The following is a 17,810-nucleotide window of genomic DNA, read 5'->3' on the forward strand; positions in this document are numbered from 1 at the left end:
ATATATATATATATATATATATATATATATATATATATATATATATATATATATAAGTAAATAAAAAATTAAATAATTTATTAGTTTACACACAAATATTACAAAGATAAAAACCTTGTAACTTTTTATTTAACATCATACATAACATAGGCCGGTATTCATAGTCGAATCTTATTTCAAGACCATCTTAAGTAATGTCTTAAGATGCGAATACAGCTTTGTGATTGGTTCATGATATCTTAAGACAATACTTAAGATGATTTTAAATATAAAATCGGACTATGAATACCGGCCATAGATTCGAAAATGTATCGAAATCTCGAAACCTTATCTTTTCATAATCGATCGCCGTGAGATTTATAAACATTTGTTTGCTTTGCAGCGAAATGAGGAAATTTAATTTCCTTCTAGGTCGAACGATTGTCGCGAGCAGCATGGACTGAACAACAATTATCAGTTTGGACGGTGAAAGGCGGCGTGCTTGTATGCACATGAGGATTCTCACACTTTCATCTCGTCTTGTAAGGGACGCGCGTTTGGCAGGATAGAGACAAGGACGTACGGGCGGCCGGGGCGGATTAGAAATTCCCATAAATTATTTCGCACACCGTGAAACGACTCTCGTTCTCTCGTGGCTTCGCGAGCTGAGAGAGTGATACAGTTTCTCTAATCCCGTTCCCACATTGTGTCCTTTAAAACACTGCTAGGAATATTTCGCACAAGGCAACATGACATCTGCGATAACTTTATTAATTTGAGACACACCAATATTCGAATGCATTCGCATGAACATTATTCGATAACTCGAGATTACAGCTGCAATTGAACGCATTCCTAAAAGCCACGAAGCGCGAGCGAGATTCGCGTAAGCCGCGAAACACTTTCACGTTTCTTGCGTAGACGCGCGTATTCGAATTTGGCGCGTCCCCACCGCGCTGCGATCGGGCGGCTGGTGGGGCGACGTGTTTCGGGCTATCGCCGTGCGGTGGCAGTGGCGCGTCCGCCGCGGCGACTCATTCTCGTAATGGCTGCCGTCTGGCGTTGTCAGTGAGTGCGGGTGCCCGTCGTGAGAAGTTGTTACATCGGGAAGCTCCGAGAGTCGCGGGACCTCGAACGCTAGAACAGACGCTAGCGCGTGTACGAACGTGGCGGAGACACGATTTAGTGCGGTGCTCGGTGTGTCATATCGTCGTGACTCGCGCCGGCGGCGATTTAAAAGCAGCGACTGCAGCTAGTGGTGTGCTACCCTCTGCGTCTCTCTCTGTCTCTTTCTTCCCTGTTCGCTTCCTCTGTCTCTCCGACGTTTATCTGTTTACCGGACGCATCGACTGTGAAGAGTGTCGGCGATTCCTCCGAAAATTGCGTCTCACCTGTCTCGTCGCCTCTCGCGGATGTGTGGGGACGCGCCACTGCCGACGCAACGACATCGCCGGGCTCTCGCGTATCCCGCGATGATAAACACATCGAGTGACAACGTGCGCGAGTGAGAACGGCCGTTCATTCGTTCGTTTCGACTCGTCCGTCATCAGCCTGCGAGAGCGAGCGTTGCCGTTTGCTCGCGGTCACGGGCTCAAATTCTCTCTCACGTGGTTCAAGGTCGTCTAAAAGCATTCGGACGTCAGGATCCTTGCGGCGCCAACTGCGAGACACGACGCTTTCCACGGCGGCCGCGTCGCGAAAATTCTCCTCGACTACTCGGAGCACATCCGAGAGCTTCCTCGGACCACGACGACGAGAACGACGACGATCACGTCGACAACGGCGTCGACGAGGAGAACAACGCGACGGCGACACTCCGTCGCGTCGACTCCAAGTGTGACGATAACGAGGACAAAATTCGCCAAAACCCGATGATTCGTAAGTATCGAGTTTTATTCGATTTTTATACTTCTCGGATAACATTTCTCTCTAACGATGTTGCCGCGTTCTTAACGATAATTAAACTCCGATACGACGATGGCGGGATTCTGTACATGATGTTTGTTTACACGTGTATTTCTCGACGTTTGCAACATCACTCGTTTCTTTCTTTATCAGTCTCGTTGTGAACATAACAGCGTGAATAAAGCTTTACATTGCTTGTCCTTGCGAATTTTACAATATGCGCGTTTTGGTCTTAGCATGCTCTTCAGCTAACCTAGCATGCGCTTCTCTTTGCGAGGAAACAATTTCAATTTTAATTTATTCAGGAATGAATTTTTTAGTTAAAAGACACTGATTTAATTTTAAAGTGACACAAATGTGACATCCGCCAATCATATGACAGGATTTCTCCTTGCGGTGAAATTTTGTGATGAATATCTATTCACAGTAGTGTTGGAATTAAAGAAGAAAAATTTGATGCGTATTTAAACGTGCACACATGTGTCTATCTATTCCTGAAAAGATTAAACATCATCATGTAATGAAGCATAGTGCAAGAAAATCGTGTAAGAATACCACTGACGCGACATAGCGACACACGTATGTACACCGAGTTGGTACAAATTTGTAACGACCGAATTTATAGAGCGTGAAAAATATTGGAAAACTTTTAATCCCGATACATACGGATATTTAAACTCTCTCCGTGACAGCGACAACGCGTCGCGCATGTAACAATAACTACATGCAACAATAACTGATAGTCACACGAGGCACACGTGAAAACATCAAAAGTTTCGAAGCAAGCAAACGGAGATGGTTAACGGTAATTAGCAATAATTAGCAGTACAATTAACTCTCATCTGGCTGCGTTTGTTCGTTTCCCAAGCGAGAGCTCGCAGTTTTGTTCCGTAACGCTAATTAAAAGACCGACACACGCGGTTCGCGTAGCCACGTCCCGGCTTCGTTACATGTCGATACTATGTTTACGCGTCGCGTAGTAAGATATTCCTAAAGACGCACGATATATCGAAATGTTCGGTCTAAAATTAGAATTATTTTTTACTTAAAATTATAATTATTTTTTATCCCAACCACATATTTTTCGTGTTGTTCCAACACGAAAATGGTAATAATGACATGCACATAAAAAATGTTTGGTATTTGTAATTACAGAGTTAAGGCCCTTGCAGAATGCCAGGCAATAGGCAATAGGAACAGGAAATAGGAATTCGAATTGGTCAATTATTTCTATTCCCTGTTCCTATTGGCTAATGCTTATTTCTATTGCCTGTAACCTGGCATTGTGCAAGGGCCTTCACATTAATATCAGTGACATTATTGTCTGATTATAACAGAATTTAATAAGAGAAATGGTCTTCTCCATGTAATTCTGTAGTCACAAATACCAAACATTTTTTTTTCGTGTAAAGACAGACGACGACGGAATGTACGTTTGCTTGACGAATATGGGCTAACGAACCGGCACGTGGAAGTGATTATTATCTATGTGTATCTAGGTGTATCCGTGCGTACAATAGACGTCATGAATGCTTCAACATCCGTTAAATGAGCACCCACTATCTACGATATTTTATCTGTAATTCGTGACTTGGACAATCTAGACGTTCTTATCTACGACTTACTACGTGGATTAAAGTCCAAGACGAGCTCTCTCGCGTGAATTTATTCGGCACACGAAATAGCGTTCCATTTTACGTTTCGTTTTTTTCATTCTTCGCGAATCGAGATACGACACGTGCAAAGTGCTGACTATCGTTTATTGCCCGGCGCGGCTGTTTGCTTCGCTACCGTTGCTCACGACACGCGAATATCTCTAGACGTTCTTCCCGAGCGAATGCCTTCAAGAAATATATCCAGCGTATGTTAGACGTTTATGAGACATCCAGCGCACGTGATCGTTACACGTGCACGTTATGTCGTAATTGTATATGTGACAATGCGGCAAAACGCGTCACGTGAATGCGGCACACTCGGCTTTATCGAACACTTGACGAGAGCGAACGTGCTGGCTTGACTTTAGTTGGGTCTCAGTTGACCTCGTTGGGCGAAAAAATTCTAATTTACTATTTGTTGCAAATGAGTGCAAATAAGTGCAATGATATGCAGTAATGTGAGTTCTGCTATCACATACAAGATATTTGGTATTATGAGGAATAATTGATGTAGATGTAAAGTTATATGATATTCGATTAATGACTTTTCATAACAGTGTGCGATTGATTTGATGCAATATTATTGAACGAGAGGTCCTTAACCCTTCATACGAGTGTCACCGATGCGTATATATACACAAATACAATACTAATTGTCAGTATCACTGATGCGTACACAGAAAAATATTCTATTCTATTAAAGGAGGCGATTATTTAATTTACTTCCTTTATGTCAAACCAGTTATCTTCAAAACAGAATATTTTCTTGATAACAGTTCATCTTAAAAGCTCATTATCATGCTTAAGAGAAGAATTTACTCTCTCTACAAGAGCATTGTAAAACTTGATCGAAGGAAAAGTTGGTTTGACTCTATGTAACAAGCAAATCGAATTTTTTATTTAATTTAATATTCTCGATTGAAATACTTTTCTAAGGTTCAGAATATATTTGAATAAATTTGATACTTTGATACATTCGCGGTAGATTTGCGAATATATAAATGTTTATGAAATATTGGAAACAAATAATACTTAATTGAATGCAGTATGTATTTTTCTGTATGCGTTTGGTTTACTTCAATCTAAACTCGAAATTCGATGTTTACATGTTTTTAGAACCAGCGGGCTCAAATGCGAGCGCAAACACTTCAGGATCTTGTGCGTGTTGTCGGAGAGATTTGTGTTGTGTTAAAATAAAGAATTTAAACTTGATGTTTTGAATCTAGAAATAATCAGTCTCACTCGGGAAACGATATACTGGTATATAATTAAATAATTTTCGGCGATCAGGAGTGACAGTTTCCCGATTTCGACCAGACAATATCTCAACGTATAATTTCTCAACGACTCGCGAAATATATCACCATCGGGCGATAGACGTTCATGTAAATTCAATAACCATTTCGGCGTGAAAGCACTCACATTACCTCAACGCTCGAGAGATCTGACACATTTCGCTCGTTATTGCCCGCGAAATGTGTTTCCACTGTTCTTATAATAAACGACACATCCGTGGCTTACAGTTCGCTCTTCTCCCGTTACTCGCGTGACCGCGAGCGCAAATCTGAGACATCAGAGAAAAGCTGAAGAAAACCTTGACGCTAATGGTCAACGGCTGCGCGATATTCCCTGCGTGTGAAAATGATTATCTGCCACACGAGCGGAAAATCGTCTTCAATTACTCGTGATTTATAACATTTAGAGACAGCATCACGTCATGCTTATCAATTTCTCAAAATATACTTCGAAACCGGTTGGTGCTTTAAAGGTCAAAACGCCGCGCACTTTATCTCACGCGACGTAATCTTTTAGCTTCTCTACATTTGTTTATCTTTTTTCTTCGAGTAAAATCAAGGTCGAACGAAATGTCACATGAACGCGTGTAAAAAAAAAAAAAAAAACTATTACAAGAGTTAAGAGAGATGGCCCGCGCAAACATGCTTTTCTTTGTTATCATTCTGGTGAGCGAAATTGTCGACGAACTACCTATTATCTTTCGGGTGTGATTTTATTTCAGGAAGACCTGAATCAGCCGGCGAGTCGTCCATTGGCGACGAGGAGAGAATCGTGTGCCAAGTTCCGGTACCGCGCTCTTCCTACGCGCCTCGAACGTGACGGTCCCGGAGCACATCGTGATTCCCAGGATAACGTTCGTTTGACCGACTGTGATTTCGACGCGCGTCGTCACTGCCAAAAAGAAGAGAGAGAATATAATATAAACGAGTCGAAAGTGCTCGTGTCTTCGCTCCTTACGAGTCCCTGGTCTCCGCTTCCTTCTTCGCCTTCCTCCGATCTGTTTCGAGAGAGAACGAGTGTCTTCCACGTTGCGCCAGAAACACACAACTCGTTCTATCGTCTCGAGACCTCCACGTCTTCCCCGTCAGCTCTTCAACGTCTTTTGCGCCAAGGAGACCGCTTCTTCCTTTGACTTCGACTTGATCGGTGACACGAGGAAACAAAGGAGGATCGATTTTTCATTAGCTTATCGTCAACCGAGACATTGCGACACCTCGTTTCGAGAGAGAATGTTTGTCGACCAGATCGCGAACGCGATCCGTTAATCAGATCGCAACCGTAGTGTTGCCTCCGCGCTTGCTCGCGGTTCTAGCAGCCCTGACTAACTTTTCGCTGCAGGACACCGCAAAACGACGCCGTGACGACGACGACCGTCGAGAGGTGCGTCGAGCCGGCCGCGTGTGATGCGGCGCACGCAGGGCCGCCGTTGCCTCGCGTCAGCTTGCGCGACCTCGCCGCAATAACGGCGAAGATGTTCGGGAAGGTGCCGCCGTCGAACACACCAGGTCCACCTAACGGAATGACTCCGAAGTCGTGCGCGAGACCGGCTGGCACAGCTTCGTGCTTGCCCTGCTTCTCAGCGGAGGAGACGCCGAACGTGGGCGTCGACGACAAGGCTAGACCTTGGCGGCCAAAAGACAATGTCGTCGACGACTCGGTGGTCTTCGAGGCGCCATGCAACACTCTGCAGCCACCAGCCGCTCCAACGGAATCATCATCCGCGGTGGAGCTCCTTAGACCCTGCAGGACCGAGACGACCACCTGCGTTTCTACCTGCTCCAAGACTATATCGACCAAGTGTACGGCTAAAGAAGCGTCGCAGATTGGCAGGAACCATAATATCAACGCTAAGATGACCTCTGGATCATCGTCTTTAGTCGCTACTGCCGCACAGAAGTGTTCCTCTGTTCAGAGTTGCGTCAGTTTTTCCAAAACCGCGACGTCCTCTGCCGGCAAGTCGCGAAGGTTACAATCTACCTCGATCTCCGGCAATCTTAGCATTGAATCATGCCCGAGGGATTGCGCGAAAGCTACCAAGAAGATCGTCGCTGTCAGCCGAGAGTCCGCGAATGGCAAGGAGCATCAGTTGGGAAGCAGAACGACATGCAATGAACAGCAGCAACTCAAGTTCTCTCAGGGATACGCCGTTTCGACGGTCATGAAGCTATCTTCCACGAGGTCTTCCGAGGTGATTCATCCATCATTGAGCGGAAAGAGGTCCGATAATGAAGAACTTGTCGCGGACGCATCCGTGAGTTACGCGTCCTCAACGAATGACGCGTCTAACGCTCCGATCGTGAGCGACGTGTGCGCGCATCAGAAGTTGTCACCAAGGACGACGGTCGACGCGAAGGACGGCACCGGCGATTCTGCGAGTTCGACCAGCACCTGCGAGGACAATTCCTGCGTGGATGACTTCGTCACTTCGACACCATCCAAGGACTGGACGGGAGTCAACAACGACGCGCCGCAGCAAAGCTGCGCGTCTTGCCCGCCGCCGCAGGATCTGCCGACCGAATTGCGGTCATCCTCGCCGCGTAGCTACAAGGAACGGGAAAAGTGTCGCGATCCTTGGCGACCCACGGAGATGGACGGCGGTGTGCACGGATTGAGCGTGTGCCCGGGCGAGACGTTTCAGGACTCGAGCTCGAAGAGGCGTACCGGCGCGTCTTGTCAGGCGCTCAGGCATGCCGTCGCCTCACTCAACCGCTTGGACGACTTTTACATGGAGAAGATCGGCGCGGGCTTCTTCTCGGAGGTTTACAAGGTAAGTCAATTTCATTTGGAGAAAGTAGAAAAAGATCGAGAAGAGAAGAGTATCGTAATGAATATAAACAGAGAACAGCATCGTCCACGGGAGAAACAACTTCGTCAGTGTAACTGAATTTTCTGTTACTTGAAGACCGGATAAAAAACTCGGTTGTACGGACGGAAAGACTCCCGTAGGAGGTTTCTACTCAGCCAATTACTCTCGGTTATCTCAACCGAGTTTTAATGCAGCTGAATGTTCAGTGGGATATTTTAGGTCATGGTAACAGATATTATTTTTCGTCTTTTGTGAGTCTTTTGTCTAATTTCATTCATTTGCACAAGCTGATATTTTTTTCCGTGTAACGGGAAAAATTGGAAAATTTCTCCTATACGAAGTTAAAAAGAGAAAATCGAGAACTCTTCAGTGATTAGTTTGGCGTAAAATAAGAAAAAGAAATATCAGAAAATAAAAAAAATAGAAGAATTTATATAGTATATATCAGTTATTCCGTAAGTAATCGCGTATTTGTAACTCAAAATTTAAACGAGAAAAAATATATTTGTTTCTTCCAAAATATATTCACATAGTTTAAAACAGATTTGATCTAACTTGTTTTGACGTAATTTTTATCTATTTCTTTTATTTTGTTCCTATTTGTTTTTTAAAACGTTTAAAAAGTAATAACATTTTATAAAATTATTATAATACGTTTAAAAAGTAATTACATTTTATAAAATTCCGGACATTTCGATATTCTGCCAATCACTATGTGCACGATTGCCTATAGAATGATCAATGTTGTACAAAGATTGTTACGTAGGTATTATACGAAATTATTCTCTATTACTTTAAATCTCGTGTCGAATTGCAGGGATATCTTACTGCTTTGCAAAAAGGTGAAGCCAACTCTCTATTCCATTGACATAACAAAGGTCGTCACAGATCAATGTCATTCATCCGTTGAAGATACTGGCGGGTCTCGAGATATTTGATCTCGCTAGAAACATTAGAAAGCATTCCGACGACGCGTTTCCTACTCATTCTCGCTCTTGTTCGTGAACAATCGCACAATTCGAAACGGACACTCCCGATACCAGCGGTGTTGTGGAATGCGTTATCGTTGCAGATTAATATCTCGGAGATTAGATACGCTTGCCCGTAACATGAGCGCACAGTCACGTGAAATTAATTTCGTTCGTAATCACGCGGTTACTCGTCGGTAACGAGCAATCTTTGATCTTTTTGTCCCGGCACGGCCTCTCGAGAACGTCTCCCGAATTAATGCCTCGCTATGAGTACACCACTCAATTCGGGATCCGCCCTTTCCTCGGCCTTTAACCCATTAAATTCTATCGATTGCAAAAAGGGGAAACCACGCGAAGGTTGTTTTTCCGGCGATTCTTTATTACACGGTTACACTATTCTTTACAAGTTACAAAGATAACGCTACATGGAGAGAATATTACGGTTTTTTTTTTAATTCTTTTATAAATTCTTTTCAATTTTATTATATTTTTAATAAATACAGAAATAGTCTATTAGTAAGGCCTGGGAACATCTTACTGGGGAACATAATAAATTTTGCTGGAAACATAGTAAATTTTGCTAGAAGTATAGCAAATTATTTACGTTTATAATACATCTCAGTTCTTATGCACTATTTATAATTTATAATTTATATTTTACACTTATATTTTATATTTAAAAAATATAAAGTAGCACATATACACAAATATTAAACGAAAAGATAGTTAATTACGACAGAATGTCGACCTATTCCTCGGTTATAAAATCTTATACTAATTTTTATCATAAAATTCTCATCATGTAGTATTTCATATGGAGTTAAAGCGTCGTCAAGTACTTCATAAAATCGTGGATGAGAGGAGGGTACAAGAGAGGATCCGCCTTCTCCTCGGTCCTTGATCCATTAAGTTCCATCGATTAGTATCGCGAAATAAGAGAGATAGGAAACTACGGTGAATGTTTTTCCATCGGAAAAACAGTGTTTCTAATTATACCGGCGATATATAGCTCCGCGCTAACGAGATAAAGCTAATGCTATGTGGGATCTTTTTAATGACCGAAAATACTTCAGAAAGCGTGAATTATTCGACGAGACCTCTCACTCGCCGTCGACGCGCTTGTCTGAGAGATTTCGTGGATTCGTGTACTCTGTACGTACATGAACGTGGCGAATGCAAGAAGACGCCGCGACGACTTAAGAACAGTGTCACGACAGCTTACGTAAATCATTGTGTTCATTCGCAGCGAGCAGGAGCGCATAATTATCAAAGGGTCTCATCCTTGACCTCATTTTTCCCGACTGATCTCGGAATACCTTGAAATTTTATATAACGCGCGAGAAAATCGATGTCTCGGTTTTTCTTCGTCACAAGTACGAAATTTTCGCCAAGAAATATAATCGTGCTCATCCAAATTACGCGAAGAGTACACACGCGATAACGGGAAATGCTATTGCACGCGTACCTCGAAGGGATCTATTTAAGACATCACAAAAATTCTGCGAGGATACTTTCACCGAGTCCATAAAAATTCATTGCACGATAATTTTATCGGGGATTATTATACACCAAACGCTTATTGTAGTGACTACACGAGTTCCTCAATTTCCTTTTTTAATTTTTTTGGTTCATCAGATGCAATGACGTAAATAGTCGTACACGTTATTGGGTTTGATAAACGTAAAGATCTTATTGAGTACATAAAGAAAAAAATACTTTAAAATTTATTTATGTGGAATAAAAGTTTCATAGAAATAAACGTTACTTTATAAAAATAAATTTTATATCTCACAATAAATTTTCAAGTATTTTATATCACAAATAAATGTTCAAGTATTTTTTCTCAATACGTGAAAATTATGAATGATCTAACAGTTTGTAATGCGAAAAGTCTACAGAGAAAATATTGTAATAAAAAGTAAATTATAAGCAAATACAAAGTTTTTGTAATTTTGAACTATGCAGAATTATAACCAAAGTTACTAAATATTTAAAGAAAAATGTTATTGCACTGTTTGACTTTTTACTACAAAATTTTTGTGATACTTGAATACTTTTCGTATCGTGCGTCAGGTAGACCGTAAAACATTTATTATTTCTACAGTACATTCTTATCACGATTTCAACACAATCCAATTTTACAGAAAATTCTGGAAAAAGAAAAATAATTTTAACGTAATTTTTACTACGATATTTTCTCTGTAGTGTAGACGTGTGGACAATAGACGTAGGTTTTTCAACTTCTTCTTAAGTCAAACTCTTCTTCGATTTATCGAACGCAATTACGAAAGCCCGTTTGCCGTGGGGATTTTATCGAGTACACGAAAATACACATAATAATCCTTACGGAACGGGCAGAATGCAACATGAAATATAGATATAATAGGTGATATAGATACAACGGTACATTACGCCAATGAGAATCCAAGCGGAGAAGTCTTGCGGAGTCGAAATGGACGTAAACAAATCGCGTCGCTTTATCGGCGAGACAGGACGGGCTTGTTGATTCGTTGTAGCAATTTCGCAAAATTGATCGACGGAGTGTGTTGTCGGGGAAGCGCGTGTTTCACATTCGTCGGAGAGATTCACACACGCGTCTATCGATCTATCTGCAACGCTGGCCAGCGCGTTAGCTGTAAAAGCAGCCGGAAAGCTGCCCCAGTTTTCGCGATATGTACCTTCGCGCGGGTCGCAATTTCGCGATTCTAACAGCGGACAGACGCACTGATGCGGCCGCGGAGTCCGACGACGACGACGACGGCGGCGGTGGCGGCGGCGGCGGCTGCCGACCCGCGCTGTACAACGCCGAGTCAGCCGAGCAATCCGGGACCTTGAGAAGTATGCCGGCTTCTCCGCGGATAGGAGGCGCGTTATAAATAGGTCAACAGGAAATTGAGCACGCTCCGTAGTGACTGCGGTGATTCTACCGGTGCAGCGGTGCGCAAATCTCGGCCCGCGTCGCGATGCGGCCCTTTAGTTGCACCTCTCGTTAGAGGAGATTTTTATATTCGCTTCCGTATTGCGCGTCTCGGAGAGCACAGAATCCTTCCAATGAGATTCTTCGATCAATTTAGCATCGTTTCTTCTTTCCTCCTTGCGCAAATATCGAGGGATATACAAGACTTTTCGGCGAAGCGATTGAGAAAGGAAAAAACTCAACTCGTGTTTTAGAAACGCATTTACATCGATATTTTGCCAGACTTTGAGATTTTCAAATAAAGAATTTTTGCCATCTTTAGAAAAAGTATAAACAATGAGTAAAACCTGAAAATTGAGCAAATGCAAATAAAGAGATTGTTCGCGAGTCTTGCGATGGAAATTTGATCGTACGAATTTCCTAGCAAATTATCGCATTACATTAAGTATGGATTTACGTGGTCCACTCGATCGCCGGCACGTCTCAAAAAAAGTCATGAAGTTAATCACAGTCGAGGTAGGGTCACTGAGGGGCTCGGAGGTCGTGCATTCTTGGCACGATAGGGCAATCGCCGTGCCAAGATTTTCGCGCAAGTACTTCCACTAATTTTCTAAGTGAGTATGTGGTCGCGTACTTTGATCATCAGTTACGCGCAGTCCTGCTTACAAAGTCCGTCTCAGCAAACAGGTTTAATTAGCTTCGAGTTTAAAGCAAAATTTCGTTGCCGAAATTGGAGATAAACTTTAATCTTTAATTTCGGCAGTTTTTTTTAGGCAAAATAAACGGAAATACTTGTGTATATCGACATGCAATATTTGTTTTCAAAGGAATGCAAAAGATATCTGTGAGTCTTTTGTTTTCACAAACTTGTTCTATCTTTCTTCTCACGCGACTCTACAATTACGAAATCCTGACAATGAAAAAGGGACGAGCGATAAGTTGCATCGCGCCCATTTTAATGATCGCGAAGATAGCCGAGATTGCCGATAAGTCACGGTAATTCGCAATTAACATTAACATTAGGAAGTGAATTTTGGAGTATATTTTATCGAAATGTATTTTATATACTTGCATGTCGATTGCATGTTTCGTTAATTAATCTTTGAACAGCTTTGTCTCGACTCTTCTCAGTAAGAAAGAAAATGTTGACTTCACTTATCGAAATCACGTTTGCTGTAACGCGCGAACGTTGTGATTTCGCGAAAAGAGGAAAATCGCGACGGACGACAGACGGGGAAGAGGGATCGAGCGAAAGATACAACGTGTCTATTTTTAAGCCGCGACGAGCTTCCATATGCGTAGACGTGTCTCCGTTTGCGTCGCGACGAATCGGAATGTGCGTATCGCGACGAATCGGAGATCCACGAAGATCCTTCGCGCGAAATCGAAAGAGCCAAGTTTATACGGCGCCTGTTTATAGCAAACTTAGACAACTATTACATCAACAATTTTCGTTCAGATTAATTCGTGGGTTGTACGTTACACCATTTCGAGCGCTGCCAAATGTAATTTTGGCCCTCGAGGAATTTTACGCGTATATATATGAGAGGATCGTGCTATTTCTCTCTCTCCCAAGCGTCGCGTATCGAATGTCTTGAAACGTCCGCGTCTTCGCGAGATTTCCACCGGATGCGCAGGCGCTTTTTCCATCGCGAATTTATCGAAGCTTCCGTAACTAATGACTCAACTCGATACATGTACAGCGCTTGATAAGAATGCGATACAGGAAACGTGAAATATCGTATTAATTCGCTACCACTGAGACAACCAGACTTCTCAATTCCAAAATATGAGTGCCATCTCAAACTGAAATTTTAGCCTTACTCTTGACCCGAACTTTCCAACATCTGTATATTCTCAAGAATTAGTGTATGTTTAATATACATGGAAACTGAAGTCCTATTTAGCACCTCTGAATGGCAGAAAATAACACGCCATTTGTAGGTTCTAAAGAGGACTTCTCAGCAAAGTTAGTAGATTAAATCAGAGTCAAAGGAGACTTCAGAATATCACAGCAGACGTTAAATGGAATATTGAGGAATGGAATATTTCGAAAGAATGGAATATTCGAAAGAATGGAATATTCGAAAGAATGATCAAAATTTCGACTCGAGCATGTATAAAGCATACTCGAGTCGAAATTTCAGCTCTACTTTCAACTTAAACTTTCTAACATCTGTATATTCTGAAAAATTAATATATGTATAATAATGTAATATACATGAAAATTGAAATCCTGCTCAGCGACTGACAGAAAACTTTCAAAATGTCACTTATATGTACTAACTTCTTAACAAAGTTAATAGGTTAAAATAAAATGAAAAAATATCATTATAGACTTCAGAGTATCAAAGTAGGCGTTAAATGGAATATTGAGGTCGAAAGTAGGATGAAAATTTCGACTCGGGATATGTGAATCACTCATAAAAAATTCAACCATGACACGTCGACTAGTAGAATTGATACCAAATTTACATAAGCCTGTCAATCTGGTCGGTATCTTGTATATGTGATAGCGCGATAATTTTTCACTCTATATCTACATGAATAAATTAAAAATCTGTGTTATATTATTACTGTTATTAAAGAAAACATATCAGCTTATATCAGATTGTATCAGATAATTTCTCAGAAAGACAGTAGCAGCAAACATATTGAATGAGAAAAGAATCTCGTTCTTTGTGATTATTGATTAACGAATTGAAGGTGAACTCGTCAACGTGTGTATGACGTATCTAATCAATCCGTGATTTCCTGTGATTTATTTGATACAACGATGAGATATCGTCATCGCAGTAACTAGTAAGCACGTTCAAAAAAAAAAAAAAACGCGTCGAAAACACAACGACGCCATGCCCTATCATTTCTTACGAAAGTTTCACGATTTTCAGCTTTATACATAACACATAAGATTAAAAATCATATAAATTTACGAAAAAAATATGGTGCACATAACCAGAAATATTTAGTTGTGAGCATATCCCTTATCTTTGTGTGACGGTAATACGTATAGTTGATAACTTTAGTACTTTAGTACTTTCAACCACATCAATCAAATAGTTGCGTTCTGGTTGTGGCAACCAGCAATTGGATGGGGTAACATTTAGCATGGTTACACTCTAGTTGAAGCAATCAGATATCATCACTGCTGCAACGCCAAAAACTCAACAATTGCTCTGTGGTTGCAGCAACCACATGATTAACCCGTAACAGGTACCATGGTCCCAGGGACCCCAACTAATTTTATTTTCGTGATAATTCCTAAACTATCTACTGTATGGCGCTAATATCTTCAGTACCTTTCGAGTAACAGTTTTCAGTGTGACAAAAGAAAAGATCATCGAGTTATTTATTTGTAAGTAGCTGTGAATTATATGCATTTGTTTTTCGTCTAAGGTCACAGTAACCCAATTGTACCGTTAACGTTACTTTTATGAAAATAATTTTCTTAATCTTGACCTCAATACGACTCACGCAAAAGAGTAAAAGCTCTTGCCTTTCAGTTAGTAGAACTTGAACTTAAGAGACGTCTTACAACTCAGTATATTCATAAGCCATTGCGTTTAATAATTTCATCTATTTTAAAAATTGAAGAAACTGAAAGATCTAAAATTATTTTGCCATCCAGAGTAAGACATAATAAATCTCCTAGAAATAAAGATATGAAGTCCAAAGAAGTATATGTTAAATGCAATGAACCAGTATGCACTAAATGTGCAAGCACTATCTGTAATGATCTAAAAACCCTCTAAGATTTTAATATTGTATTTAATTTAACAATACTTGTTTGCATGTTTTATATAATCTATAATTTGTAGACTTAGATTAAAACATAAATTTTTTTCTTTTTCCGATTATTTGTCTTTCCGTGTATTTTATTTCAACACTGTCCATATTGTGTTCATTTTATAATCAGTTAACGTTTTCTTTTAGATTACTGAAAAACTGAAACTGTTATTATATATGTCTAGTTGTAATATAATATTCGTAAAGTATTATTTTCGAACTATAAAGCGTTTTTCTTTCTACCTTTTATTATCATGTTAAAAATGGCAAAAATTTATTGGGGCTCGCTGGACTCATTGTACTTATAGTTTGACTAAAAAGGCATGTTACCTATTACGGGTTAAGTGTTCTTATATTTGAATCTATTTGGCACAACTAGATTTATGTATCGACCACTTAATATTGTTTTTGTAACTTTAGTTATGATGGTAGGGTTATAGTAACTTTATTTAATGGTTTTAAGCTCATTCATACACACATAAGGTCGAAAATCGTAATCAATTCTTGATCTGCGTTTCCGCGGATTAAAAACTGCGTCGTCTCACACGAATGTCGAAACGCGATCTTCCTGCGTTGCGTCTCTATCCGATCGTGCGAATTTTTGCGAGGTAAAGTCTCGTTGTTTTCGGCATTTCGGTTCATCTTTTTACGAGATTCTCGTTTAACTCGTAATAATAGGGTATATACGTGACGCAGCGTCAGCGGTTACAGAGCTTCGGCATTTACCTTTGCGTAGAAAAGCACGAGGAAAATCACGGCGCTCGGCCAAAACGATGCGCACGAGTCGACCTTTGCGGTAGGAAGTCGCATTGCAGATTACGGCCGCAACTGATTGTAGTTTCACGTCGCGTCCAAGGACCAAGGCGATCTTCTCCGAGGAGCTGGAACGCTCGCTGCTTCTTATCTTCCCCCGTTAAACCACGTCGCTCGTATGAATACTGCATTAGGTACGCTGCGTTCGCAAAGCGGCGCGTATTCCGTCGTAGTCGTCGTCGTGGTTTCTTATCGTACTTAGGTGCGCATTTCGGCTAGGATCGTCCGCAAGCAATCGCGTTACGCAACACCCGTTGCGAAACTGTCGTGTCGCGAGGAAACGAGGTACCTCCTCGCGCGAGAGAAGAGAGGCTCCACGAGCGAAACGAGTCTTACAAGATGTTCTCAGAGCCGAGCGACTTCCTCCCATTTGTTCTCCGCCTTCCATTTCACCTACACACGTGGGCGTTGTTTCTTTCTCTCTCTTCCTTTCTTTCTATCTCATTCTCTTTGGCCGGTCCGACTTAATCCTTTGATTAGTGGTCGCGCGAAGATTCGATAGCGGAATCTCTCCTCGGAATCGGCGCTTGTTCGATTACACCCTCCGTCTCCCGTCCAAGCTATTCAATGCAAAGTAAAAAAAATGCGGCAATCTGCATTTTTGCGAAATTCGAAGCCGCCGCCGCTTGTTTCCGCAGATTAAAAACTGCGTCGTCTCACGTGAATGTTGAAACGCGATCCTCCTGTGTTGCATTCCGGCTCTGTCCGATCGTGCGAATTTTCACGACACAAAGTCTCGTTGTTTTCGGCATTTCGGTTCATCTTTTTACGAGATTGATTCTCGTTTAACTCGTTCCCTCCATCCTGTCTTGCCACATCTAATTTCGATAAATATACCCGAAAAGAAGAGGTTTAATTTTAGAGCGTAGGGGAATTTGCATTCGATCGCCGAGGAATCGAAATAACTGCTAGGAAGCACGCAACTTATTTCCTTCTGCCGCTTCGTGTACAATACGGCGACTGTCAGCGCGATTTCCCGATCGACCAACGACGGCATTAATCCGATCGAGCGAGCGAGCGAAAGTCGAGACGTGCGACGCTGCAAGGAGATCGACGGAATCCCCGTTCGAATTCTCTTTAATCGCTTACCGGGACAAATCGCCGCGGAATGCAATTATTATCGGCGTCGATAATCCCGAGAGCTTTTACGAGCGGTATGCGCGAGCGACAGCGGCGACGCGGCAGCCGCTCACTCGCTCGCTCGCGGTGAAAACGCAGTAAATTATCGGTAATGACATGCATAATGGCTACAGCGCGCGATTATTGGCGATGCTTATGGGAATCGCCGGTAGGACATGGAAGAGCCGGCTAAGAACGGAGACTCGCACGTGACGAGCAGACGCGATCGGCGATGAGAACGTTCGAATCTTCGCCGTCGAAAGTTTCCATGCAATTCGATCGTGTGAAGATCCGAGTTGCTTGGTGTAACGCTCGAGAACTCTTCAATTCTCTCCGTCGAATATTCTCAAAAGATCTTGTGATAATCTTCTCGAAAGATCTATTATATTTTTTAGTATTATATTCTTTTTTCATTCGTGTGTGATGGAAAAATATACCGTCCTCCTTTATGGTTATCAAAAAGATAATAGTAGCAGTGGAAATAAAAAATAGGAAAAGATATATCGAATGTTTACTGATGATATATTCAGAGAAAAAAGACATGGCGACTGTAGTAGGTGACT

General features: G+C 41.7%; 1 protein-coding gene across 2 annotated transcripts in view; it reads left to right on the forward strand.

The window, feature by feature from the left end:
• Positions 1 to 1,014: 1,014 nt before the first annotated feature.
• Positions 1,015 to 17,810, forward strand: part of LOC116844812 — a 36,198-nt gene continuing 19,402 nt past the window's right edge. For both annotated transcript variants that reach the window (XR_004378139.1, XM_032816862.1), the window contains exons 1-2: positions 1,015 to 1,857; positions 5,557 to 7,602. Coding sequence is in view for 1 of the 2 variants with exons in the window: in XM_032816862.1 (XP_032672753.1) it covers positions 6,307 to 7,602 (1,296 nt within the window). In the remaining variant the exon portion in view is untranslated. The remainder of the gene's footprint in view (positions 1,858 to 5,556; positions 7,603 to 17,810) is intronic.

This window comes from Odontomachus brunneus, unplaced genomic scaffold, assembly GCF_010583005.1.
Source record: "Odontomachus brunneus isolate Ranch 3 - 2012 unplaced genomic scaffold, Obru_v1 Obru_scaffold_047, whole genome shotgun sequence".
Classification (NCBI taxonomy): Eukaryota; Metazoa; Arthropoda; class Insecta; order Hymenoptera; family Formicidae; genus Odontomachus; species Odontomachus brunneus.